At 48.8% G+C, this 25,927-nt stretch overlaps 11 protein-coding genes across 11 annotated transcripts; 4 read left to right on the plus strand and 7 right to left on the minus strand.

Annotated features, from left to right (window-relative positions):
• Positions 1-67: 67 nt before the first annotated feature.
• On the minus strand, positions 68-901 carry N7477_006971 (uncharacterized protein; the record flags this gene model as incomplete). Its single annotated transcript, XM_056968634.1, has 4 exons — positions 68-234; positions 289-441; positions 493-561; positions 613-901. The coding sequence occupies 4 exons, from the start codon at positions 899-901 to the stop codon at positions 68-70; spliced, it is 678 nt and encodes a 225-aa protein (XP_056821430.1).
• Positions 902-1,501: 600 nt separating this feature from the next.
• On the minus strand, positions 1,502-2,234 carry N7477_006972 (uncharacterized protein; the record flags this gene model as incomplete). Its single annotated transcript, XM_056968635.1, has 2 exons — positions 1,502-1,989; positions 2,024-2,234. 2 exons carry the CDS (start codon positions 2,232-2,234, stop codon positions 1,502-1,504), a joined length of 699 nt encoding a protein of 232 aa, XP_056821431.1.
• Positions 2,235-2,304: 70 nt separating this feature from the next.
• On the plus strand, positions 2,305-2,773 carry N7477_006973 (uncharacterized protein; the record flags this gene model as incomplete). Its single annotated transcript, XM_056968636.1, has 2 exons — positions 2,305-2,444; positions 2,494-2,773. Coding segments are annotated over 2 exons (420 nt in total), but the record flags the coding sequence as incomplete, so codon positions are not given.
• A 3,281-nt stretch (positions 2,774-6,054) lies between these two features.
• N7477_006974 (RTA1 domain-containing protein) lies at positions 6,055-7,108 on the minus strand (the record flags this gene model as incomplete). Its single annotated transcript, XM_056968637.1, has 3 exons — positions 6,055-6,521; positions 6,582-6,824; positions 6,913-7,108. Coding segments are annotated over 3 exons (906 nt in total), but the record flags the coding sequence as incomplete, so codon positions are not given.
• Positions 7,109-8,141: 1,033 nt separating this feature from the next.
• On the minus strand, positions 8,142-9,644 carry N7477_006975 (uncharacterized protein; the record flags this gene model as incomplete). The annotated part of the gene is made up of 2 exons (XM_056968638.1): positions 8,142-9,157; positions 9,335-9,644. The coding sequence occupies 2 exons, from the start codon at positions 9,642-9,644 to the stop codon at positions 8,142-8,144; spliced, it is 1,326 nt and encodes a 441-aa protein (XP_056821434.1).
• A 2,768-nt stretch (positions 9,645-12,412) lies between these two features.
• N7477_006976 (RTA1 domain-containing protein) lies at positions 12,413-13,424 on the minus strand (the record flags this gene model as incomplete). The annotated part of the gene is made up of 3 exons (XM_056968639.1): positions 12,413-12,873; positions 12,948-13,196; positions 13,250-13,424. The coding sequence occupies 3 exons, from the start codon at positions 13,422-13,424 to the stop codon at positions 12,413-12,415; spliced, it is 885 nt and encodes a 294-aa protein (XP_056821435.1).
• A 1,095-nt stretch (positions 13,425-14,519) lies between these two features.
• On the plus strand, positions 14,520-15,374 carry N7477_006977 (uncharacterized protein; the record flags this gene model as incomplete). The annotated part of the gene is made up of 1 exon (XM_056968640.1): positions 14,520-15,374. One exon carries the CDS (start codon positions 14,520-14,522, stop codon positions 15,372-15,374), a length of 855 nt encoding a protein of 284 aa, XP_056821436.1.
• Positions 15,375-15,876: 502 nt separating this feature from the next.
• Positions 15,877-17,419, plus strand: N7477_006978 (argininosuccinate lyase ARG4; the record flags this gene model as incomplete). The annotated part of the gene is made up of 3 exons (XM_056968641.1): positions 15,877-15,931; positions 16,011-16,841; positions 16,911-17,419. The coding sequence occupies 3 exons, from the start codon at positions 15,877-15,879 to the stop codon at positions 17,417-17,419; spliced, it is 1,395 nt and encodes a 464-aa protein (XP_056821437.1).
• A 399-nt stretch (positions 17,420-17,818) lies between these two features.
• Positions 17,819-20,448, plus strand: N7477_006979 (potassium ion transporter; the record flags this gene model as incomplete). Its single annotated transcript, XM_056968642.1, has 10 exons — positions 17,819-17,855; positions 17,908-18,028; positions 18,130-18,262; positions 18,330-18,505; positions 18,561-18,715; positions 18,771-18,812; positions 18,862-19,309; positions 19,367-20,081; positions 20,133-20,176; positions 20,232-20,448. 10 exons carry the CDS (start codon positions 17,819-17,821, stop codon positions 20,446-20,448), a joined length of 2,088 nt encoding a protein of 695 aa, XP_056821438.1.
• A 441-nt stretch (positions 20,449-20,889) lies between these two features.
• N7477_006980 (putative sucrose transporter) lies at positions 20,890-23,431 on the minus strand (the record flags this gene model as incomplete). Its single annotated transcript, XM_056968643.1, has 9 exons — positions 20,890-21,782; positions 21,837-21,952; positions 22,009-22,198; positions 22,252-22,323; positions 22,371-22,437; positions 22,523-22,767; positions 22,838-22,863; positions 22,943-23,046; positions 23,117-23,431. The coding sequence occupies 9 exons, from the start codon at positions 23,429-23,431 to the stop codon at positions 20,890-20,892; spliced, it is 2,028 nt and encodes a 675-aa protein (XP_056821439.1).
• A 588-nt stretch (positions 23,432-24,019) lies between these two features.
• On the minus strand, positions 24,020-25,854 carry N7477_006981 (glucose-6-phosphate dehydrogenase; the record flags this gene model as incomplete). Its single annotated transcript, XM_056968644.1, has 7 exons — positions 24,020-24,132; positions 24,187-24,558; positions 24,609-24,893; positions 24,941-25,223; positions 25,276-25,626; positions 25,686-25,706; positions 25,765-25,854. The coding sequence occupies 7 exons, from the start codon at positions 25,852-25,854 to the stop codon at positions 24,020-24,022; spliced, it is 1,515 nt and encodes a 504-aa protein (XP_056821440.1).
• Between the last annotated feature and the right edge of the window lie 73 nt (positions 25,855-25,927).

Here is a 25,927-nt window from a genome sequence, read left to right on the forward strand (position 1 = left end):
TCGAAAGCCAACGCCCTTCTTTCTTTCGGGCCCCAGATTGGTAATGACGGGATCTCCCCTTTCTCAATCAAGAAGACGTACCGAAGGTGAACTGCGGAATGTTGATGGTGCTGACAGTCCAGGTCTTTCCATTGTCAGTGGTCTTCATGTTTCCAGTGACACCGTCACCCTTGCTCAGAGTGTTGATGTAGTTGGGGTCGGCAACATCCAGAATGATCTTGGTATTGATCCAAGCTTGTGGCAACATTAGCACAATTCCAACAATGCCATTTCTCTCTTTGAACATACAATGAGCTCCAACAGTGCCGCAATTGTCCTCGGCGCACTCGACGGCACTACCCCAGCCCTGGGCCTTTGCATCGCTGGTGGAAAGGGTAGACACGGTCCGATTGTTGACGAGAACAGTCTGTGTGTAGTTGCCGGTCGAATCGTCAAATTTGTCTATTGATGAGTTAGCTTTACACTTCTCTGGAAACAGGAGGTTACTCGTACAGTGCATAGTCACCCGGTTGCCCCTTTTGGCAGAAGATGAAGGGCCCTGAACTGGCATCTGGGTGGTTGCTTTGAAAAAGTCTCAGTAAATTCCGTAGTGTAAGAGGTCCAGATACACACCAGAAGTGCTGAGAAGAGTGTAGGCATAGACACTCCAGTCATCGGACTCCCAGTTATCAGCAATAGACTGAATCAAGTCGCCATTGGAGGTACCCATGCCAACCCACAGTGAAGTATCACCCTCTGAGCCACTGGGAGCATCAGGGAGAATGAGTGTAGAAGTTGCCTCGCGAATAAAAGAGTCATCGGCGACTGGGCCGGTGCTGAAAGCCGGTCCCATGGCAGCATTCACTGTACCAGCTGTGAAGGCGAGGACCGAGATGGCCTGGCTAAGAGAAAGAGAAGGCATTGTAGGATAAAGTTGCGTGACGTGTTAAGTTATGCTGAAGATTTTTTAACTTTCAAATTTGTCAATAAGGAGCCTATGACTGCTTTATATTTGTAAAGACGTCTAGTTTTGCTCGTCCTAGCGTGGAACCTTGGACCCTTCAAGTCCCTCGTCAGCGAAGAGCGCGATGTCATTCGCAAATTAAGGTGTTTCGCCTTTATACATATCCACCCGTTACATACTGAGACTAGGCACATTTGTTCCCGCCTTCTCGGGGTTAATTCGGATTTTGGTGTTGTTTGGGGAAATCTTCCGAAGCTTGAAACGCCTGGTTCATATATTCGCCATCTGCTAGTGCCGCAGGGTCGTGCTTTCAGTTAGTTGGTGTCTAAAATCGACTGACAATCAACAATGCTCAGGGACTTGTTAATGGGCCTGTGGAGTTTTGGATTGCTAGTAGTACTTATGCGGATCCTTCGCAAAATTACATAGTCTATGAAAAGGAGAGACAGGAGGGCGGTGAGGGACATGGATATCGAGGGGGGTGTCTTTCATTGTTTGATCATAAAATTCTTCTTGCTATAAATAAACAGTCATGATATTCATCGGAGATTTTATCTACTAGTAGAACCATCGGAAATCCGCACTAGCGGGTTCATACTGGATATTCTCCGTAGGAATATCCTTCGCTTTCAAATGAACACCTTGTGCTCGGTCTCGCTTCTTATTATCCATCATCATCCAAAGACCAAGAAGCAGGGTCAAGTTGATTCCAGTGCCTCCAAAGGCAGCAGTAGTGACCAAGGCCGGGATGTACTTTGGTGCATCTTGCTTACGGAAAATATTGGAGGCCACAACACCCATCAGGTTAGCCATTGGGACGGCGATACTGGTCAAAACGACACGTCGACTTTCGCTGGCGATGTTGTTGTTATACCAGACGTCAAGAAGGACGGACGGTGCTGATGTACCCCAGGTCATCATGAAACAGGCGAAATACGCAACGCTCAGGTCTCTCTCGACATCAATGGCGGCGTAAATAACCATGCCGATGAATGTGAACAGGAATCCGAGGGCAATGAAACGGGAAGCGCCATCTTGTCCAGTCACTGGCGAAAGCAAGAATGAGGAGCACAACGGCACCGGAGACATTAGGCGCCACGGTGTACAAATTTGTCTTGACAGTGCTGTATCCAAGACGCTGGATAATGACAGGCAAGAAAAGCTGGACACCTTGAAGAGGTACGCCAAGGCAGATCTGAATGGCTATAATGGCCCAGCTGGTTCCGTGCTTGAAGATCCGGAAGGCATCTTGGATGTTCAGCTTCTCATCAACTACTGCAGAAATGTCCATCTGGAGTCTAAGACAGGCTAGCTCTTTCTCCGCGGGAGACATAAACTGCGTATGAGGGGCTGACTTAGAGACGGAGAAGCGAAACCCTTTACTCGCCAGAGCATTTCATTTAGACTATGGGAAGACAAGGCGCCTTGCAATCGAGCTTGCCGGAATTACTTGGGACGATGATATTGTCTCCTTCCGAGAGTCTCTTATTCAAGTTGAGAAGTAAAGCTTTCAAAATTCTAGGCTGTGATAGTGGCTGACCGTGTTATAGACTATGGCAAGAGCTGGGCATTCAAGGCAAATGCCCCTATCACTTCACCGAGGAAGAGCTAAGAAGTCATCTCAAGGACGCAGAAGGTTGGAACGAAGTTCAAGACTTCTTTGATAGTATCGATGACTTAGTTAAAAGAGACGGCTGGACTCGACCTGAAACGTTCGAAGCTGCTTCTAAATTTTTCGCCGACCTCCGGGAGCTAGGTCTCAAGCGTATGAAAGGCAAAGAAAGGGACATTTTCGAAAAACAGACTAGCTGGGCGAAAAGTCAAAAATAAGACAAGGCTGCGTTGACTTCTGGCCTGCCTGTCTTGCCTGAAATGAATATTGAAAGAGAAAAAGAATGCAGAACAATTCATGACAAAGCGTGGCAAAAATCAGAGGCAGCTAATCAGATACATAGACGGGTATGGTCTCAATACTTCCCCCCATGACGAAAATGAAGAACCTCACCCAGCCTACACAATTTCATAGACAGGCATAGCTTTCTTCACTTTTTTAACCCACTTTCCAATGTCCTCTACAAAGCGTCGGGCGACGCCTAGTTTTATTCCTTTCTCGATGAAGAAACTTGGGTCTTGATTCTTGTATACCTGCTCGAGGTCAAGACCATGCTCGAGCATCACGTCACACACATGTCGAAATGCGGTTTTAAGGGTCTCATCGCCAACATTTGACACCTGCCATTCGCCATACTCCTTCACAGCTACGTCTCTGAGACCAGGAATCTCAAGTGGGCTGGTAACCGTCAAATCAGCCGCCGGCTTGGGAGCCGAAAAATCGAATCCATAGGCAGAGGGCTGGGAAGGTAGGACGTTGAGAATGCTAATAGGAGGATATGGCGTCCCAGTCCTAGCAGACTGGACTTCCTTGCGCTTGCCTTTATCTATCTTTTGTTGTTCCTCCCTGTATAGTTCGTCGCGTACGGTTTGTGGAACATCTTTGTGACTTTCCAATACCCCACCTTTCTCAACATAGGTGATCAGGCACTTTATGTAATAGGCTTTAAGTGGGTAATTTTTGCCCATGGGGTCCACCCAGCAGTGAGGCCCATATAGGCATATTAGTGAGTCGCATCGCACCATATTATAGATACTACGCTATATAGGTCTCTCGCCAGAAGCATTTTCCTCTGCAATAAGCCTGGCGTCCCGTTTATTAAGCATCCTGCTCGTAACGGAAGATTTCCCTCCCTTTTCTCCTTTCCGACCTACAGCTAAAGAAGAGCGGCGGTCATCTACATAATTAAATCTGATTTTCAGTGTGAGCTCTTTACCCCGTACTAATAGATCAGACCATATCAGAAGCTGCTTCTCGATAGCGGTCCAGATTATGTCGGTATTATTAAATCGTTTAATCAGTTTACGCTTAGTAAGATCGCTTGTTAATACAGTTATAACCGTGTCGTTAGCTGTCACCCGACGGTAACGGGGAGTCTTTCGTCGAAGTGCTTTCTCAAGGTTTTTTCCTAGGGACCATCGCCAGAAGGCGCTAGGGGCCAGGACGACGTCTTCTTCCGTGTCTTGAGACACCTCCCGATTGTTGATTGTCACGCGCCACTCTATACGGTAGTGGATACAGGTTGGCGGTTCCTCGTCGTAAGCTCTTTCCCTCTTCCCACTCGGACAGCTGGAGGAATTTGAGAAGATGTGCCGCAGGTTTGCTTCCAGGCTCGAATCCACCTTCAAGCACGCTAGAGAGAGACGGGCTGGTGACAGATTGTGCTGCATACGAGCTGCCAAAGTACCCCGGGGTTGGTGCGTAGTCCGAGTTTTGTTCCCACGTTCCAGGCTCCATAGATTGGGATCGTTTGTTCCTCAAGTAAGCAATCACAATCCTTGGAACAGCCTGTCAGCTTATTGGAGAGCCATTCGTGGCCAGGGCCGGGGACGAATGAAAGCTGTGATCGGTGATAAAGTCTTGGAAATAGAGGAAAAACATTGCCTACCCGGGTTAGCTTTACAGAGTAATCGTAAGCGTAAGCACAGCTTTCCATATTATGACTAGTGAGCGTAGTGGAAAGTCTGTGGCATGCGGAGAGTGAGAGAGGTCTGACAGGCCGGCGATCATGCCAGATCGCCAGAACTGCAAATCGGTTCCACGAGATTTCATGAGGCTTTACGGTACTAGAACGATGACTCATTTTATTGTTACAGCTGGGTACAGCCATTACAGATAGCATTTTGCCAGAATTTAAAGGCGGTATCCTAGAACAGACTAGCGCATATAGGAATTATTTTCCGGGAAAGAAGTCGCATGAGTATGGAGGTATAACTGATTTCGAAAACTACTGTATCGAAGGGCGAGTAACCCACACGATCATTTACATAATCTAAGGTTCCTCGAGAAAGATAAGCCGCGTCTTGGCGTTTTGTGGTCCGCCAAGTGATAAGCCGTGGCCAATGAGATCTCGTGGAGCCCTAATCGTTCCGATCGTTTTCTTTGCGGGGTTTCTTCGGATGTTTCTCAGATGCCTATCAGGGACCATGGGGTAAATTAAATTGGTATCTGACGGTGCCACCTTCTTACGCCCCTCGCTCATCGTCCGTCAAAGCGTTTTCAATAGCATTTAGCCGCTCCGGCCCATGCCTTAACGGGAAATAAATCTCAGACCTGGAAGCCTCTATGACGATTACCCTGACCAGACTCTATCTACCAGCCTTTGATGCATCCATGTCAACTCATGGGCTCAAAGCCGAGAGTTTTAATTCTTCCAGCTTTTGCCTAGCCCCACTAGGGCTATCTGATTCAACCCAGCGGGATGATCTAGATACCAAAGTGATGCAGCACAAAGAAAAATCGGTTCAACTGACACGGTCGCGATAAACTTGAATGAAAACAAATACTAATAAAATAGTCTCTAATCCTAAATTTAAAGGAGAGGATGAAATATTAGTCAATAGTGTGGCGGATCGTTTGCTGTGAGTCGAACCACCAAGACCAAAGGATTTCCCTTCGATTCTTGAAACGATCGTTAGGAAACGGGATCCAATAGGAAAGAGGCTTGAACTTTCCCATGTGAGGCATGGTGAGATGTGTATCCAAACTATTTCCAGGGCATCAAAGTGTAGTAGCATAGTAATTTATCATCCTAGAGGGTGAAATAATCCAATGCAAAAGGACTCTGTGCCCCCAAAACTGCACACTCTTAGAATCAGCATGTGTGGCTCGGCTGGGCCGACATATTTACCTTGGCGCAGAGGTCTTCATTGAAATATCTCACAGATAGGAAAGCATGACTGGAAAACAAGGCTGAGACCAGAAGATGAAAAATTTCACATGATAATAGAGAGCACCGCACGAGACACTCATATCTAGAGACATTGGGCGAAGTTCCCAGCGCATTCGAAGCTCAGTCATGATTATAATTTGAAATATCGGCTTTAAATTTCGTTTCATGGGCGAAACTATGAAACAAAACAAAAGAGGGCACGATGGCGATAGACATGAGTTATGAAGCATAATATGCCCTCTGGCTCACTTGAAGTAATTGAGGCCTTGTAACCCCGAGCATTGTGTGACCATATTCCCGCAGTAACGTATATAGATCGAATGACAATTAGACTTGTCTTTCCGGAAGAATTTCTAGGTTTTCTGCATCGGACCTCCTCGAAGCACGTCGTGATTTCGTTGACCGAGACAGAAGCTTGGACGGGTGGAAGATACTCATTGCGACCATAGTAAAGAACATCAGCGTTGAATCAAAGACATATAAGAATACCTCATGACTAATGAGGTAGCCATCGTTGCCTTGAGCGTATTCAAGGAGCCGGAAAATCGACCGAATGAGAATAAGGATGCTGGCCACATATAGCCCTGTCATGACGAATTGCCAAGTCGATCTGTGCAGTCCTCTAGATGAGCGAGAAGACTTCTCGGTGGGATTATTGCGAACTCGGTAGTGGAATATTGTGGAAGCTATGATGAAAACACTGAAAAACACTAATTGTACAGCGAGACCGCCAATTGTGATGTGTTCGCCGGTGGTCATCGCGCTAAGTGTTCCACTGGCCATGATTCCGCCGCCTTTATTACAATTAGCTATCGTCGACCTGGGCGACTGAGTGAATCGAGAGGACTATTTACCTGCTGCTTGCATCACAAATGCGATCACATCTCCCGTGACGAAAATTCCGGTAAGCCACTTGACTGGCACTACACTGAAAACTTCAGCGTCCAAATGTACAATGAGTCGACCGAGCGTCATGTATATCGAGGCTGCATAGAGAGGAGGAGCGAGAAGAATCATGATCGTGCTAATTGAGTAAAGAGGGATGTTTTCTTTGTTGTAATGGGCCAGCGCGCGGCATATGTAACCTATAATTTGAACTGTAGCCCCTGTCAGAGATTGCTATGGGCTTCTGCGAAAGTCGCGAGGAAGATGGCAAGGCCTTGAAATGAGAGCGGTCCAACTTACAGACACCTCCAATGACGAAGACTGTAAAGTACCAGGATCGAGTACGAACAACCTGGTAGAGATGATACAAGGTCGCAAGGACAAAAAGAACAATGAAGATGATTGCAGCCACAAGAGAGGGCGTATAGCGGTATAATTTGAAATCTATCTCTCCATTCCCGTTTGAAGCCATGATAGATGGGTGTTGGAACTGGGTCTAGCAACTGTCAAATGGGCTAAGTATACTCCGACCGACAGGAGGGGCGTCAAGGGGAGTTGAAGAGACTTTTCAATGTGGATTTGTCGTCTTGAAGGAGTGGCAGAAAGAGTTCAGTTTGATTATTTTCTGAGCGCGCAGGGTCGGTATTTGAATCAAGTCACGAACGGTTTCATTTGAGCGCCGTAATCGTATTTGGGCTAAAAGCAGGGACGTCATTTTCATTTTATTTTCTTTTTTTCATGTTTTCTCTTGGAGTCTATGGTACTGGATACATTTGACGGCACGGAAATGTGGTGAAATCCCAAGTTGACCCACTCGTATTCGGATTCACGGTTTCGCTGGTTCCTTTTCTGCTAGCGTGGGCCCGGACCAACAACGCCTTTTTCGTCTCTCCGAAGGGGCGATTACCTAAGGCACCAAGGCTTTCCTTAGTTCTTTAGAATAGGCAAATCGCTCTTTCTGTAAACGTCGAAACTCCGTCAATAAAGGAAGGTAGACGGCAGCTCCAAGCAGCCCTTCACGGGTAGTACCTGGCTTAGGTGTTCGATCCTCCTACGCTACCCTTAATGTGTCTTCGCTGTCTCTCCGATGACATTTACGAAGTGTACGAGTAGTGACTGCTGACTAGCATTAGAACTCTTCGCTGCTCTCTGAGATTTGACTTATTCATCCATCCCAAGGATGAGCTTCGCATCAGCATTCAGTACAGTACAAGTTTACAGTCATCAATCGGGGGACCGTATTTTCAAGGCGTCTATCCGTCTCAATTCTCTGTTCGAGACGACCGGCAACGATAAAAATGAAGATGAGCTGGATGAACCCTGAAGGGTGCCTCTCAGTGTGTTCTTCATGATTGACGTAGGTGATAGCCGATGAAATAGAAGAATATCTATTTTAGGGATGACAGCAAGTGATCAATCAAGTGGACTATCAAGGTATCTTCGAGGGTCTCATTCGGTGCTAGCCATCACGGCCCGAAGCCGTCCAAGTGCAGCCAGTAGGTACTTCCCTGGTCGAAAAATTATGTGGTTCAAGGAGTGGAGGTCGATGGCAAATTCATGACCTCAATGGGCCATAGCATCAACTTTGACAGTTGACTCTCCGTCTGGGTACCAATAAGATCGTTGATTTTGAGTATCTCTCTTTCGAAGGAGCCCCTCAAAAACCAGCTATCAACTAGAGTATTGACCAAATAGAAATGAGCAAGAACGACGAGTGAGTGTCCGTGAAAGTAATCATGTTCAGTTCCCTGAACCGAGGCCAAGAACGTACTTGGAAGCAGGATAGGCCAGGACAATATCGCCGCCTCTTCAAAATCCAATTGGATCTCCTTGTCAACAGAGGTCTCAGTAGCTGCGCACTGTAATACGTAGAGAATGCGTGAATACACCGTCTCCAGGATCTCTATAGCGCCAGAGCACTCGTCCACGACTAAGCCTAGACTTGTAGACGGCGAAGGTTGGGATGTCCGCACACTCGAGTGGCTTGATAAGTCATCCTTAGCGGGTTCAAGCCCCGAAATAGAAGCTTTCATATTGGCGACTGCTTCGCTGGCGCCTTCGGCAAATTTGAACAGGCGAGGTGAGCAACGAGAAAGTCGAGATGATGATGCATCGAACGGTAAATCCTTCAAATACCCATCGCCGTGTGGGTATATCACCATCTGCCGGAGTCGACTAGCTTTTAACACATCCCATTGATCTTGTATCACAGTTGATACCCCTCGGTTAAGATATAACCAGTTGAGACGTAAGATGCCATTTGTTGGGGAGGAATGAATTGTTGCTCTGTTCATTTCTTCGGGAATCATGTCAGGCGGATTGAGCTCCTGAACTCTAAGGGATGCAAAGGCAAACCCGACAAGAAGCAAAGAGCCCGTAAAAGCAAGTTCGACATTGGAGGAAGTTATGCAAGACACCTCTTTTCTGAAGCCTTCCAGCCCTCTTTGATGATGCTCCATGATGATTGTCAAGTCCACCGTATCTGAGGGGTCAAGTACGCCAGACCTGTTAGCCTCAGCTTGCTGTGTGATCATGTGGATGCCCCCTAGTGCTAGAAGCAGATGCATCAGAAACCGACTTTTGTTTCCCAAATTCAGGGATGATCCGCTGCCAGATCATGGATCTCCTCGGGTGCAACGACATTTGTCTCGCAGTGTGCAAATGGAAAAATTGAAGGAGCTTCAAATCCTCCATGGCTAGGTTCTCGTGTCCATGATCATACTGGCTCCAGAAAATAGCTGGTAATGTCGCGTTGAGCGGCGGAGCTCCATCCGAGAACCCAAAAGAGTCTGGCAATGGGCATCTATTGTCGTGGCTCGACTCTCCCCTTTTGACTTTAGAGATTTTCTTCGAAGGAATGCGTGGGCTGGGATAAGAGCAAGGTTCGCCTCTAGAAGAGCATGTGCCGCAGGCGGGCTGAAATTCGTCACACTTGGAGATATCAGCATTCGGTTCCCGAGAATCAGTCGGAACTCAACCATCAAGTAATATTCGTACTTTGACCCTTCGGGATTTGCAAGGATAGCAGCCATTGCGAGACTTGGTGTGGCGGATGCGATGTCTTTTCAGAACGCGTTGACTGTCCGAAGTGGCATCAGAAACCACCGAATCTGCCGTGTGTTCGACCATTATTTGGAGATCCTTGCTTTCTGAAGGCGAAAGAAATAAGCACCATTATCGACAACCGTGTGAGGCTGGAGCCTACGCAATGTATTTACGAGTAGGCGAAGTAGGTAGGTTGCGATGAACCCTGGTTGTAGGGCGGCCGACAGCAACCAGAGACGTATCTTCGAAAGGGTCCAATTCCGGCTCTGAACCCGCGCACAGCCCTGGAGGCAGTTTGATGGGAGCTTTTTTGTACTTTACACAAGAAGGTCAATCACATTAAAACGAACTCTCATTCTAAGACCGCTCTTCTGTTCCTGAACTGTGGCGGAAATCATTAAATGGAAGACGTTACCATTCACGCGAGGTCTAAGGAGCCAGATGAAGCCTCGGAGGGAAAAGACAGGGGAAATTGAAGAAGGGAAACTTCCTTTTCGTTGTTTTCTTGTTATATATAGGTAGTAAAATGCTTCAAGGTTCCTCTAAATGTACTGGAGTTTCATCTAATTGAACTTCTCTCACCTGGATTCTTTTCTCGCGCCCAAGTAATCCTCCACTCCTCCGACTTGATTATCTCTTCTGGGCTCTCTTATGATCGCAAATAAGGTAATAATATCATTTCGAAAGCATTTGATTATCACCAGTTATCCGATTCATATAAAAAGTCAGATTTGTTCTTTTATTTGCTGAAAAGTTTCCCTCCATATGAGAAGCCGGCTTCTCATGATTGTACATTGAGCGCTACTCCGTGGATTTCATAATAAGCTGTGGGAAAAGGTAGTGTCTATAGACTACTTCAAATCTTACACAAGCCCAGAATCTCAAATTTTTAGGAAGCAAATAGAGATTAATCGAACCCTGACAGGTAATAAGGTTCATTCATCGACAATACTATGTAGCCTAAATTCAGGCCCACGGGAGACTTAAAAAAAAGAAAAAACTCGGACTTCTCCTATTTTAAGGCTGTGTTGATTGCCTCATGCGGCCAAGTTCATGCTCAGATCTCTTGGGACGACTACCATTTCTGTCGGCAAACCCGATTTTTTGTCGTTAATCGTTCTAATTATTTTATTACTTAATAGAGTTAGAGATCTGATCCACTGGGTAGACGAGGGTCGGCGGGTCCGAGACCCCACCCGTATTCTTATCCAGGTGAGAAACGCTCTAATACGAAAACGGCAGTTCCTGAAGCCTTGCATTCTTTCTTCCCGGTAGTCTGCCGCCTCTCTCAGTAGCCCAGGGCGCCTTGGAAATTGGGACGCGCGCTCCTTTCTTACAAACCCAATAACGCGATACCGATGGGCTTCAAATTTAGATCTTCTGCACGACTGCAAGAAATACCACGGAGGGCGGCTCATCTTCCGTGATTGTACAATCTTTTCGAAACTTCTTCAGGGGTATCTCTTGTTGTGAGATATGAATAGTTCATTTTCAAACTTTCAATGTGGCCTTCTTTCATTTTACTTGCGGCAGTCAACGTGGCTCGCAGCTTACGCGCGCAAACACACCAGAATCCTGCCAGTTCAGGATGGCACCGCGATCCCAGTTGTGTCTTTGTCTCCGAGAGAGGCAATACCACTTTCTGAGCCTCTTCAATGTTACTCCTGCCGCCCAGAACTTCAATCTACGCTAGCAAAGATCTCGCGACTTGGAAACTGGCCAGTCACGCCATTTCCCGAGAAAATAAGTACCCGGTGTTCAATATATTAATCTCCTCAATCGATGGCACTTAAGCGCCGACGCTGAGATATCAGCAGGAGACATTCTACGTTATTACCATGTACAAGAAAGCCCTCTCTGAAAGGACCATCGGATTGATCTTCAACACAATGGACCCTATCAGCGACGATGCTTGGAGCGTTCCCATTCAGTATAACGCCGAGACGATTGACCTGGATCTTTTCCGGGAAGTCGATAATACAGCTTATGTGAAATCTGCTGGAGTCAGCCTCTAGATAGTGGACGTCACGTCTGGCGCCCTAGGGGAACCACCCTTTGGACCTGTTCATGTCGGGAAGTTCATCCCGTGAGGGAAGTGGGGCTTTGATCATGACTTTCGGTCTCCAGGAGAAATTGTCGGCCAGAATCTAAGAGAGTCCTCGGCCTCACATGGCCATAAAGTGTAGATTTCTGCAAACGTATGCCTCACATTATGCATTCTTTATTGACTAAAGACAGGAGGCAGGAATCGTACACGATCCGGAAATCAGCCACGTTGTTTTCGTGGGCACAGAGATGCAGAAAAATTGAGAAACCAAAAACGAAAACGCATGCACCATCGTGCCGATCTATTAGATATCGAACAGAGAAATTTCAAGGCCAGAGATACAAGACAGAATAGACTTCTCGTAATTTCCATCAGTAACTGGGGCATCAGCACTCTCTCTGCGCCAGGCATTTCTTGAACATGAAAAGTGAAAGGACCAATGCAATCAGATAGCGCAATTAATGACTGAATGAGGTGACCCAAGTGAATGATGAGAACGGCGTATTTAATGAAACACAACGTATGCATACTGTGACGATAAGTGGATAGTAAGCGACTGAGGAGGGATGTTTGAGGGTGGGACGAACAGTGAGATAGATATCTAACACAATAGACGATTCGAATGATTATGACAATAGAGTCGACAGCGCCGGATAGCGAGGGCAAGTAGATGCTGGGGGCCGGAAGAAGAAAAGTAAGAGTGTATAATTACACGCCATGATAATATTGATCTGGCTTCACGGTCGGGTCGTTTGGGGGGCGAGTCAACTCATAATCTGGAACAACGTCCATGAACTGAGTAATTTCATGTGGATGAGAGATGTTGAAGATAAGCATGGCAATGAATATAAGCAGTGCGTCGAAAACATATAAATAGATCTCGTGATGCAAGAGGTAGCCATTATTGCCCTGTATGTATTCGACAACTCGAAAGAGCGATCGGACGAGAATCAGTAGACTGGCCACGTAGAGCATGTTGAGATGTTTGCGCCAGGGGATTTCGGCGGCGAAGCAGCGTGGGATAGGGTACTTTCGCAGCTTTGTATCAAACATGACAGCAACGGTGACGAAGAAGCCAAAAAAGATGATCTGGACAAAAAGGCCCACGATGATAAGACGCTCGCCAGTCTTCATTCCATCAAGGCTGCCGCTGCTCTGTATGCCACCACCTGAACGCGAAATTAGCACAAGTGTCCTGCCTTTGACGCTCTTTCAACTTGCGTCTTGTTTCGGTGACACATACCAGCACCCTGAAGAAGAAACGACATAACGTCGCCGGTAACAAAGATCTTGGTCAGCCACTTTTTTTTCAAGATTGCATGCGATTCTGCCTGTAGCACCAAGATGATTCGGCCAAGTAACATGTAGATCGAAGCTGCCAGAAGAGCTGGGGCGAGGAGCAGACAGAGTGTCTGCATTATGTAGGGACCGAGTGTCCAGTTCGGACTTTGGTTGCTTGACAAGGCACGCCCGATGTATCCGATGATCTCGACTAATCACATCAGTGTAAGCATAAAAAGATGTCTAGACCAAGTTTGCACATACGGAGACCTCCTATCACAAAGGGAATGTAGAACCAGGTACGATTTTTGAACAACTGGTAAATGTGGCAGAAGGTTGTGCCCGTAAAAAGGATTGTGAAAAGGACGGCACCGCCCATGCTGGGGTCATAGCGATAGAAAGCAAAAGTTGCATCTTCGTCAGAACGAACGGATGCCATTTGGCTCTGCGATTTGAAACGAGGACTGATACTGCTGTGGTTAAGAAATGTTTGTTGGAAAGGACCGACTCTCACGTATGAAGTCGTAAGGTTGGGCGTTAATCAACATGTAATAGAACTGCTCGTAGACTATCTTATCCCATTTTCAGACAGGACAAATTCTGTTGAGGATTATAAATACTTGCTGGCAAAGGAGTATGGAGTTCAGAAATTAGGTAAAGTTGCATGGGACGCTGGAAATACGAAATAGCACGAAGAAACGCATACGAGTACGGGTGGGTCAGCGGCAAAACGAACACAACTCGCAACTTTTAATTGGAAACAAAAACAAACATAGCCGTCCTCTTCAACATAGCTACAAATAGTCGAAAGGACCCATGTCACGGATTCGCACCTGGAATGGCATGTTCAGGAAGGCCAGAAAAGCGAATGGCTCACAAAATAGAAGGCAAGTGGGTTTTACATCTGTTCCAGGATATCGTCGTTATTCCCGAGTGTCTTTCTGTCGTCGATATCGCCCTTGGCAGTGCTCGCCATGTGTATTTTCTGAGACTTTTTCAGGGTCCCGCTCAGCTGGGTGCTCATATTTGCACTCCTAGCTACGGAAGTCCTGACCCACTTATGTAACCAACGACACCAACGTGTAATGATTGCACACTCCCTCCTTTCGTCTCTTCTCCAACTGGAGTCAAATAATTCGACTAAACTTTATTGGATTGGTTCCCCTGGTAGATTCGGCCCGTTCTGGCATACAAGGCCAAACTGTATCAGCTTGCTGTGACAAGATCATAGATTGATCGTCTCAGTGGAAAGGTCATCTAGGGAATTCTTTCTCATGACCTTTCCGTATGTCGAACGTGGAACTACATTAAGCCTTTTTTGATACTCATTTTCGAAAACGCAGAGAGTTCGCTGTCTTTGGGGAGGCATGATCTATTGGCCCTGCACGTAGATGTCCATTGCGCTGAATTTCGTAATAAGGCTACGTCACATTCGCAACAGGTGGCCCTTGGGGGATGATTTCTTGATACCGAAAGTCAACATGAACTTGTGTCTTCTCTCACACTATGACGGGACGATATTGTTGCAGCCATCATGTCTTCGAACACGGATTCTGAGCTAGATACCGAAACCTCCAGCAACAGCTTTCTGGGTGACCTAGGACCCCCGATCAGAAGGTACCCGTACAAGGGAACTAGAAACTTACGAGAAACAGTGGAGATGGAACTGAGTCGCCAGCAAGAGGAAAATGAGGCCAGTGAATGGGTACTGTTCACCGGAGTGAATAAGCAGACCTTCAGTCGCGACTTCCTAAACTCGGACGATCGTTACCTTGAGCGTTGCTGGAATTCTTACGATTCATCCCAACACCTTCTACTTGTCATAATGACATTCTCACGAGCCCACGAGGTAGCAACACATGTATTCGAAAGGATTCTTCTCTTTTCTATCGACCCAATGGGCCTCGTTAACTGCCTTCGGTCTTTTGGATCGGCCACTTGCAAAGCAGAAAATGGCTCCGCTAAACAGCCCGACTGCCAGTTTTTACCAAAAAGACTTCCTCGAGCTCGAACGAACCAATGGCCCTCAGTTGTGGTGGAAACAGCCTTTTCAGAGTCCCCCTCCAAATTGATATCCGATGGGCGGTTCTGGCTTCGCGAGTCCAACGGCGATGTTCAAGTGGTCATCACAATCAAAATCGGTCGAAGCTCGCCTGAAATCGTGCTAGAGTCATGGGGACTTGTGAATGATAGGCCCAAACGTCAGCAAGTCGTTACGATCAGCAAAGGCAAGAACAATAATGTCTACATTCGGGGCCAGCCGCTTACCATCCGCTTCGACCAACTCTTTCTTCGCCCGTCGAGCATCTCGAAGGAGGGGAATATCAACTTTGGCCAGACTCCTTTGATGGAACTTGCCGAGAACGTCTGGGAAGAGCAAGGGTTTTGACGGTGGCTCAGTCGAAGTCGTTCGTGTTATGGCTCGTAATTAGTTTTCCGTTTTCATATCCTTACAGTTTGTTCGCGAGCATCCGATGCACTTTGCGTTAGGTCAGTGCTCTAGCTTGCCTATGTGTTAGCTACTAAGCGAGAAAGGAATTGAACTACTTAGTTCCAATCCGGAAAACAAATGGATGAACTTTCGAAATTTTTCATGAAAGTGGGAATGATAAGCACAATGTCGCAGAAAATCGCAATAAGGATGGACCACGAAGTGCCCTCGCTCATTGAAGCAATTCAGAACCATTCTCCTACTTTGCTTCGTTGCCTTGTCCTCTTCGCGATGCAATCGAAAAGATACCGCTTTACGCTCTCCACTGTAGATCGCCCGAAGCGGTCTAGCGCCCGAGAATCGGATTGTGGAACGAGTCATTGTCCCGCATATTATCGCCCTACCTCACTATCCCTCTTCTCATACTTTTCGCCAATTGACTCAGTCCCAAGCCGTCATAATGAGCAACACCAAGGGCGTCGCCGAGAACATGCTTTGGGGAGGTCGTTTCACCCGTGAGTTCTCCCCATTACCATCACTACCCTCGTCAATGGCTGCTTCGTCCGATAAGACTGACTCACAAAAAAATCACAGAGGGCCTCGACCCCGTCATGGAGCAGTACAATGCCTCGCTCCCCTACGACCGCATTATGTGGAAGCAAGATATCGCTGGCTCAATCGCCTTCGCCCGCGCCAACACCAAGACCGGCATCCTCACGCTGCACGAGTTCGCCGAGATTGAGCGCGGTTTCGCGCAGATCGCCGAGGAATGGCGCACCGATACCTTCGAGGCCAAGCCCAATGACGAGGACATCCACACTGCCAACGAGCGCCGTCTCAGTGAGATTATCGGCAAGGAGATTGGCGGCAAACTGCACACCGGCCGCTCGCGCAACGAGCAGGTCGCTACCGACATGCGCTTGTGGCTGCGCGACGAGCTCCGCCAACTGGACGGTCTCCTCTGCGATCTGATCAAGGTTTCAATCGCCCGTGCTGAGCAGGAGATTGACTACATCATGCCTGGCTACACTCACCTCCAGAAGGCTCAGCCTGTCCGCTGGTCCCACTGGATGCTCTCCCACGCTACTGCGTTCGCTAGCGAGCTGCAGCGTCTCCGTGAGGTGATCCGCCGCGTCAACCGTAGCCCTCTCGGCTGTGGTGCTCTGGCTGGTAACCCCTTCCAAATTGACCGTCACGCTATGGCCAAGGAGCTGGGCTTCGATGATCTGTTGTACAACTCAATGAACACTGTGGGTGACCGTGACTTTGCTATGGAGACCATGCAGTGGGGTAGCTCGTTCATGCTCAAGATTTCCCGCTGGGCGGAGGACTTGATTATTTACAGCAGTGGAGAGTTTGGCTACGTCCGGTTGTCGGATGCCTACTCGACTGGTTCATCGTTGATGCCGCAGAAGAAGAACGCCGGTGAGTCCACTGATGTACCCTTTTGTTGTTGTTTTTTTTTAACTTCACCATACTGATAATCCATGATAGACTCTCTGGAACTGCTCCGCGGCAAGTCCGGTCGCGCTTTCGGCCAAATGGCCGGCCTGATGATGACCATCAAGGGCCTGCCCACCACCTACAACAAGGATCTGCAGGAGAGCATCGAGCCCCTGCTCGACCACATCAAGACCGTCAGCGACAGCATCCAGATCGCCACCGGTGTTCTGTCCACTCTGACCGCCATCCCCGAGAAGATGATCGCTGCTTTGGCCCCCGAGATGCTGGCCACCGAGATCGCCGACTACCTCGTCCGCAAGGGCGTTCCTTTCCGCGAGGGTCACCACATCTCCGGCCGCGTGGTCGCCCTGGCCGAGCAGAAGAAGGTGCCCATGGATACCCTCTCTCTAGAGCAGCTGAAGGGTGTTGACGCCCGTTTCGACGAGGACGTGCAGTCCTGCCTGGATTATGAGCGTGCCGTTGAGCTCAAGGATGCCATCGGTGGAACCAGCAAGCGCGCCGTTCTGGAGCAGACCGCCGTGCTCAAGAAGCTGCTGTAGAAAACCGAGTCCCTAGTGGATGATATGACGAAAATGCATCGCGGGGACTGATTCAGACCAAAAAGCCACACTGATTGACTTTTATGATTCCTTCGATTCTCGTAAAATTTTCCTGTTCTCGCCTCGGCTATAACGAAAACAGATTTAGCTTCAATTCGGTTCCCGAGTTTCGACACGTTGCGAATTTAAACTTTGCCATCGCGTGGACTTTTTTCTTAATTTTGCTGGGTGTGACACTCCCCACGTCCGCCCTGTTCATTGGCCGCCGTAAATACCTCAAGTATAAGCCGCCACAGACTGCCCGCAACCGTGTGAGGCATTTGTTGCAACCACACGTCGCCTATTAATATAGAATATGCCACGAACTTCCTCTTTCCTCCTTCCCAGGTTCCAGACGCCATGTGGAAGCCTCCGATAGACTTTCTTACCTTGCATTGTGCGTGTCTCCGTCGTGTCACGGTGAATTACTCGAGATTAACGAATCACAGATGCCTGGATCATCACACTGAGTATTCTGAGCTTAGTGATTATCTATCCATATGGAAATCTCCGGGCGATTGATGCCTACTTTTTCGGCGCCAGTGCATCGACCGAGTCGGGCTTGAATACGTGAGTTTCCTTTTGATTTTTGATTTTTTTTTTGACTTTTTTGTCCTGATCTTACCTCCCGTTTCGTTACCGTGGTTCGATCTGACGAGGAATGATGTTAGGGTCGATGTCAAGGCTTTGAAGACCTATCAGCAGGTGTATATCTATCTCGTTCCAATTCTGGGGAATTTGGGCTTCATCAATATCATCGTGGTCGTTGTGCGCTTGCGCTGGTTTGAGAAACGATTGAAGGCTGTTGGTGAGATATTTCCCTGGATAGACTTACTCGGTGGCGCACCTGCTAATACTTTGAGGTTTCTAGCGCCACATCTTCTACGACCACAACCGTCTATCGCTCAAGATGCCGAGGCTCAGCTTCAAGATGAGGTCGGCCCGGAAGGTTGTACCCGACGCCGGTGCACTGAGGAAACAGGATGAGCGTGAATCCCCTGAGAACACTCCGGATGGACTCGACGAGATTTTGGAGATTTCTCCTAGGTTGTTGTTACTCAGAAGGATTAGGATCGTCTTGCAGACACTAATCTATATGCAGTTCCGACAGGGTGACAGACTCAGAGGTCGACATCGACCCCAAGAGTCCCGTTCCGGACCTGCCTCCCATCCGTCAAACAATCCAATTCGCCGATGAGGGGCAATCACGGAATGAGAAAGCCCTTTACATCCCCCCGCCGTGGAGGCGTGATAGAGGTGTGCAGGAATTACAGAGCTTCCGTTGCCTTCAGAAACTGATAATTATGCTCAGGTGGTAGCTTTGTCGAAGTCGAGGAAGACTATGCCGATGATGGTACATTATCCTTTCCCTAAGAGATCTCATTGAATCCCTATATTAACAGAGACTGCTGAAGGAAAATCGATCATGTCAACCTACACCGACCAAGGACGTATCGACGGGCTCCGTCGTCGCCAAACCGCCACGAGCATCTATTCCACAACTACCCGGCCGCTCGAGCAAGCTGCTTCGATGATGTTTCGAGTCGGAGGGTCCGCAAGTTCGACTCGAGCTCCCAATCCCAAACGAGAATTCAAGAACCTGGACCTACCCAATATCTCCTCCCAGGCGACGCAGAGCCGAAACTCTCAGTTCCACAACTTGACAGCCGAGGATCGTCAGAAACTGGGTGGTATCGAGTACCGTAGTTTAAAACTGTTGCTGAAGATTGTCATCGGCTACTTCGTCGGGCTGCATCTTTTCGGAGCCATTTGTCTGGTCGGATGGGTTTTGCACTGTGACCCGAGATATCGTGAATACCTCGCTGAGTGCGGCCAAGGAGATGTCTGGTGGTAAGTCTTAAATCGTTCCCCATCAGACAAGATCCCATACTGATCAACCCACCTTAGGGGCTTCTACTCCTCCCAAACAATGATCTCCAATCTCGGCTTCACTCTAACTCCTGACTCAATGGTCCACTTCCAGGACGCAACATTCCCATTGATTGTCATGAGCTTTCTCGCCTTCGCCGGAAACACTTGCTACCCATGCCTCCTTCGCCTGATCATCTGGATCATGTACAAACTGTGTCCTCAGAACTCGTCGATGAAAGAAACCCTCTCTTTCCTCCTCGACCACCCCCGTCGCTGCTTCACGCTCCTCTTCCCAAGCAAACCAACCTGGATTCTCTTCGGTATCCTGTTCATCATGAACGCCGTGGACGTGATCTTCATCATTGTTCTTGACCTCCACAATCCGGCCGTCGATAACCTCCCCGCTGGTCCACGGACGCTCGCTGCGATCTTCCAAGCCGCCTCGACTCGCCATACGGGGACTGCCATTTTCAATCTGGCGAATGTCAATCCCGCGGTACAGTTCAGTTTGGTGGTGATGATGTACATTGCCGTCTTCCCTATTGCGATCAGTGTCAGAGCAAGCAACGTTTACGAGGAGAGGACCTTAGGTGTTTATGCTGCGGAAACCACTGCTGATGAGCAGAACGGGAAGTCATATATAATCACGCACATTCAGAACCAGTTGAGTTTTGATTTGTGGTATATCTTCCTCGGGTGCTTTTGCATTTGCATTGCTGAGTCTGGAAAGATCGCGGATAACAATGATCCGGTATGTTCCTTTTCTGTGGAAGGTCTTTGGAGGTTTGCTAATATGTTCCAGGCATTCTCGGTCTTCTCGGTCTTGTTCGAGGTTGTTTCAGCATAGTGAGTACACTGGTTGACTTTGGCTGGGTTTCGATAATTGGCTAATACTCCGCAGTGCGAATGTCGGTCTTAGTCTAGGCTATCCAACCAACAATGCTTCCCTCTCTGGGGAGTTCTCCATATTCAGCAAACTCGTCATTTGTTTCATGATGATTCGAGGCCGGCATCGTGGATTGCCGTATAGCATCGATCGGGCCATTGTTCTCCCGGGAGAGAACTTTGTCGATCGTGGAGAGGACGGCGTGTCACAGAGAAGGGAATTGACACAATAACATCTGTGGATTACATTGGCTGCTTCGCAGGTCAATGTTCTTGGTACGATTTACATATACTGCAGGGATATTGGACAGTTAGAATTTTCCCCTGTTATAGATCATGACCTGATGAATACATACACGAGGTTCGCGGGTTTTCCGCCTACCAAGAATTTACCTACTCTAGATCTTTTCCGAGGTTCTCTTAGACGTTAGACGAACCTTGTCCTTGGATTCTTCATTTCAAGTCACAATACTTAAAGGCCACTTCATTACATACAGTCATTAATATCACTATCGTAAATGGTAATTATACATGTGCACACACTCACAACACCACTCACCCGAGCTCTGTATAGGCGGAACGGTGCAAGGGCTTGCAATGCATCGGGTATCAAGCGCTTTTGGTCCTGGCGATCCAGAAGGAATATCAACATTCTAGAATCACCTCCATCCCTCTTATCGAACATACCGCAACCGACGCGTCGCTTCAGCAGCCACAAGTGCACTGATGGCACCGATGAAAAGACAAACGGCGATAGCGTTGGGCTTATCCTTGTCCAGGTTCATCCAATTCGTATCGGACGCGTCGCTTTCCGTGTTTGGCTCAGCGCCCGGTTCGAGGATGGTGAACACGATCCAGCTGATAAACGTGCCGACGAACTGGGGAAGTGTGGTGTAAACATTCAATACACCAAGGTAGATACCAGCGAGCTCGCCCGTGGAGGGGATATTGGAGGCCTGGTCTTCTTCATCTGTGTCGTCGCCGTCCGAGTCATGGTGGTTGAGTCGGAGGACTTCTAATTCCGTATCCGCGGCTGAGCTGCGCATGCTAGCGGATGTAATCATCGTCACGCCGGAGCGGGTGGTTGATCCTGTTGCACCGTTGGTGTTCATTGTGAGTTTGTTAATTTCCACGCCCATAAAGGCGAATGGGGCCCAGCCGCTGATTGCCCACGGAATGCCGCAGACTGCGACGAGGAAGGTTGCGAACCCACGGGAGTGGGCTAGTGGTGCGAAGATCATGGTCGCAGCGAACATGATCTGTGAGATCAGCCAGGCTGTTTGAAGGTCGGGTCGGACTGCGGTCATGGCTTTCAGGGCCGCTGCCACGCCGGGTGGTGGTCGAGGTGTGAAGCGCGTGCGCTTGGTGTCGGGTGATTGTATACAGAATGGTAACAGGACGGAGCTTAGGAAGGTAATTGACGAGAATACTGTCAACGACAGGCTGCCAACTCGACCGACTTCGCCAAGCATATCCGTCGCCTTTGACAAATCCTCCTTGGGCACTTCGTATCGGAAGTAGGTTTCGCCTACCCATGTGGTACTATAGAAGAGGAAAGGGAACCAGCCTGCATACTGTCAGCTATCGAGATGTCTCGTCAGAACTTATGAAAGGTCCATACCGATCCATGCCCAGAATTGAGCCCAGCAAATAGCCTGGATACGGGGCGGCAGATCTAGTGTAGTTTGGAACAGCTGGGATATCACTTGAAATGCACCCGCTTTGCCATCAGAGCCCCTGTCATTATGTTAGCGCGTATGTCCAATGTTGTTGAGAAAGATTGGGAAGTCTACCTCGCTGTGATCAGAACACGCTCCTTCACAGAATACGAGGTAACACCCACAGCGCCGACCAAGGACAATGCCGCGATCACAGTCATTTGTTTAAACTGCGTGTCACCGAAAAATGTTCCAAAGATGCGGACGGTGTCAATTGAGCCGATCACATAGCTGATGAGCTGGCCGATGGCACTCATTCTACCGGCTGTCATAATGTCAGAACTTCCTTCAAGACCAGCCAAGATGAGGAGCACATACCCCAAGCAGATCCAGCTTGTTGCAGTGGAATTGGAAGTGTATCCACGATCAAACTCCGACAGCATGCTTGGACTAAAGGTCAATTAGCAAAGTCCTCCAACCTGAGCCATCCCACTTACCGACGTTAATAGAGAAATCCACAGCATATATACTGGAGACCGCCAATGCGATTGTGACGTTCTTAGCCTACATGGAAGACCCAGTCAGCGTGATGATCCTGCAATCTAGCAATTCAACCATCCGTCCACCCCCTTCCATAATGACAACATACCTTCTCAGGTTCCTGAACAAACAATCCAACAATCTCAGCCGTCCAGCCAAGGACAATTAGACAAAAAGCCACAACAAGCGACCCAAAGATCATGAAAGGCCTCCTCCTCCCCCATTTCGATCGCGATCGATCCGCAATAACACCAATAAGAGGCTGTATAAGCAACCCAGACAACGGACCCGCAATCCACACCAACGAAGTCTTAGATTTCGTCAACCCAAGCTGAAGAAGGTAAGGCGTGCAATCTAAGCAAATTAAAACTTAGTCCCGCTCATAACAAACCAGAGTCAGTGCTCAAGATCAAGATCCTCTCACATGTCATCTCCGTGCCCCATGTAAATCTATGAAAATTCAACGTTAGCAATTGACCTTCATATCCAGACACCAGTCTCATCTGCTCCAAGGGCCGAATCAACGTACTGTAACCCCACAAGACTAAACGTCAACAACGCCATTCGCGTTGACTCGGACCGTCCCTTGATAGACGGCGAGCCCGCCCATCTTGCAGCCTGTGGCATCCTGCTCTAGGCGCGTCGCATGCGCTTCGCTCCGGTTCTCCAAACCTGAAGGTAAGGTATGTGAAGTAGGTCGCACTTCGGGACCCGTAGGCCTTTGCGCCGTTTCGAATCGCGCACTATTCGAAATCCTCCCCTCTTTGAAACCGGACTGATCGTCTCGCAGAGTCTCTGCGCGAGGTTGAGCGCTGTTGAGAAATGGTCCGGGGCCGTGTTGCTTTGTAGCGCGCACTCGCGGTCCGGATGTGAGGAGAGTTTCGGATTCGGGGGTTTGCGTGCGTTTAAGAGGTCGTAAAACACTCAATTGAGGGACTTGGGACGATATGTCGCGAGCGAACTGGTTCTGGAGAAGGGAGAAGGGGAAGAAAAAAGATTTGGCCTGAGCGCAGTTCATGCGGGCCCCCGGGCCGCTTATCGCTGGGAAAGGAAGACCCGCCAGGGGTTGGCGATGCCGATCGCTGTCACACGGCATATAATCTGGGAAGATGGGGGATTTTCTGGTATGCAGACCTCTGTGGGGTAGCTCAATGGATTTTTTTTTTAAAAGGTTTAGTTTATTTCGATGTTTATGCTTAGTTTCATGCAGTTTTCTGGGTTCAGGTAGGGGTAGAAGGGTGATTGGTTGATTGGTGCATTGGTGCATTGGATGAGTAATCGGGTGCCATTTATAGCACACGATTTGGTAGCAGCAAATGGAGACCGACCAGGTATTGAATAGTTGAATTAGGGCCCAGGCTGGATGTCTTTGCAGACTTACTAAAATTCAGAGCGAAAAGGAGCACTCATTATCGCGGTATTCTTGATATCGAAATCTCCTTTCTATTCGACTCTCGAGACTGGATAGTGACAATTCCCGCCAGCTGGGCTTGATGACAGAATGGAGAGAGAAAGTAAAAGTAAACAGTAAACAGTAAGCAGTAGATTTTTATCATCTTCATAGACCGCGTCCCATATCATCGTAAACTAGCGCAGGGCCACCTCTCTACAGTCGGTTAGGAGCGGAGGTGGTCACGGGCCACTGGTAGCCAGCGGCATCGCTGAACTTGTAGCCGTAGGAGGCAGTGAAGTCGTCGAGCACAGCAGGGCCACGAGATCCTGATTGAGATATTAGCAAGTCTCTGGGAAGAGATCACACTGGGAAAAGCTTACCGTAGGGGTATTCCATGGGGATAATCTCCTTGTTGTCGTCGAGATAGTGCAGCAGTGGGGAGAACATGCGCCAAGAGGCATCCAGCTCGTCATCACGGACAAAGTTGGAGTGGTCGCCCTTGAAGGCATCCAAGATCAGGGACTCGTAAGCCTCGGGAATCTTGAGGTCGGAGAAGCGGCGGCGGTAGGTCAAATCCAGCTCAGTCACCACCGTCTGCATGGAGAGACCGGGCAGCTTGGAGTTCATCTTGATGTAGACGGACTCGTTGGGCTGGACACGGATGACCAGCTCGTTACGAGGAATATCCTTGAAAATGCCAGAGGTGACATCCTTGAACTGAATGCGGACCTCGGTCTTCTGCTCGTTCAGGGCTGTCGGGAGTGTTAGTTGTATTCACAGGCGAACCAAGAGGTCCACTTACCCTTGCCGGCCTTGAGGATGAAGGGAACGCCATCCCAACGCTCGTTCTTAATATAGGCAACCAGGGCGCAGAAGGTCGGGCAGCGCGAGTCCTTGGGCACAGTGTCGTCCTCCAAATAACCAGGCTTGCTGCCGTCCAGCGAACGACCGTACTGTCCAATGATGACGTTCTTGGGCTCAATGGCATCCATGGCACGCAAAACACGGACCTTCTCGTCACGGATGTCCTCGGAAGAGAAGGAAATAGGGCGCTCCATGGCGAGCAGAGTCAGGACCTGCAGAAGGTCTAATCAAGTCAGTATGGCTTCATGGACAGACGCGGAGAATACGCACGGTTCTGCATGACATCACGGATGATGCCAAACTCGTCGAAATAACCACCACGGCCCTCAGTGCCGAAAGGCTCCTTAAATGTGATCTGGACATTATCGATGTGGTGACGGTTCCATGTAGCGTTGAAGAATTCGTTGCCGAATCGCAGAATGAGGATGTTCTTGACCATCTCCTTACCGAGGTAGTGGTCAATACGGAAAATCTCCTCCTCTTTCCAATTAGGTTCCAGAGCCTTCTGCAGATCGCGGGAGCTCTGAAGATCCTTGCCGAACGGCTTCTCAACCTGTGGAGAAATTAGCCGGCGGTGCCTCGGCTGTTCTGCCATGGGAACTCACAATGATACGGGCAAGGCCCTTCTTGGGGTAGCAGTTGCGCTTCAATTGCTCGGAAACAGTAATGAAAACACTGGGGGGCAGAGCCATGTAGAAGACACGATTCTGCTCCTTTCCTTGACGGCTCTGCTCAACCTCCTCGAGGTGCTTGTTGAGGTTGATGAACGAGTCATCCTGGTCGTACTGGCCCGACACATAGGTGCAAAGCTGGCAGAACTGATCTAATTGCTCCTCAATCTCCTTTGTGGGAACCTTGATATACGAGCGCACGCGCTTCATGAATTCTTCGTGGTCCATCTTCGTCCGCGCATATCCGACGATCTTGATGTCCTTGGGGAGGAATTTGTTGCGGAACTGTGGGCGACGGGGTTAGTTGAGTAGTGTCGTGCGAGGCGCCATGGGTCATCACATACGAGGCCAAAGAGTGCGGGGAACTAGTCGAGCGAGTTAGCCTTGAACACACATCGGGAGTCGCGGGACCAGGGCACAAACAGTCTTCTTCTTGGCGAGGTCGCCAGATGCACCGAGCACCACGATGACAGTGTCATCCTTCAATTCGATGGTGCTGGATTGAGGAAGCATTGTCAGTTCACGGCGATTCTATTGAGAGCAGGGTTTGCAAGGGACGAGGTGTATGGAGGGGTTCTCGCGGGGA

Source organism: Penicillium maclennaniae, assembly GCF_028827695.1.
Source record: "Penicillium maclennaniae strain IBT 15551 chromosome Unknown utg000006l:1.0-2513246.0:1.0-2515036.0, whole genome shotgun sequence".
Taxonomy (NCBI): domain Eukaryota; kingdom Fungi; phylum Ascomycota; class Eurotiomycetes; order Eurotiales; family Aspergillaceae; genus Penicillium; species Penicillium maclennaniae.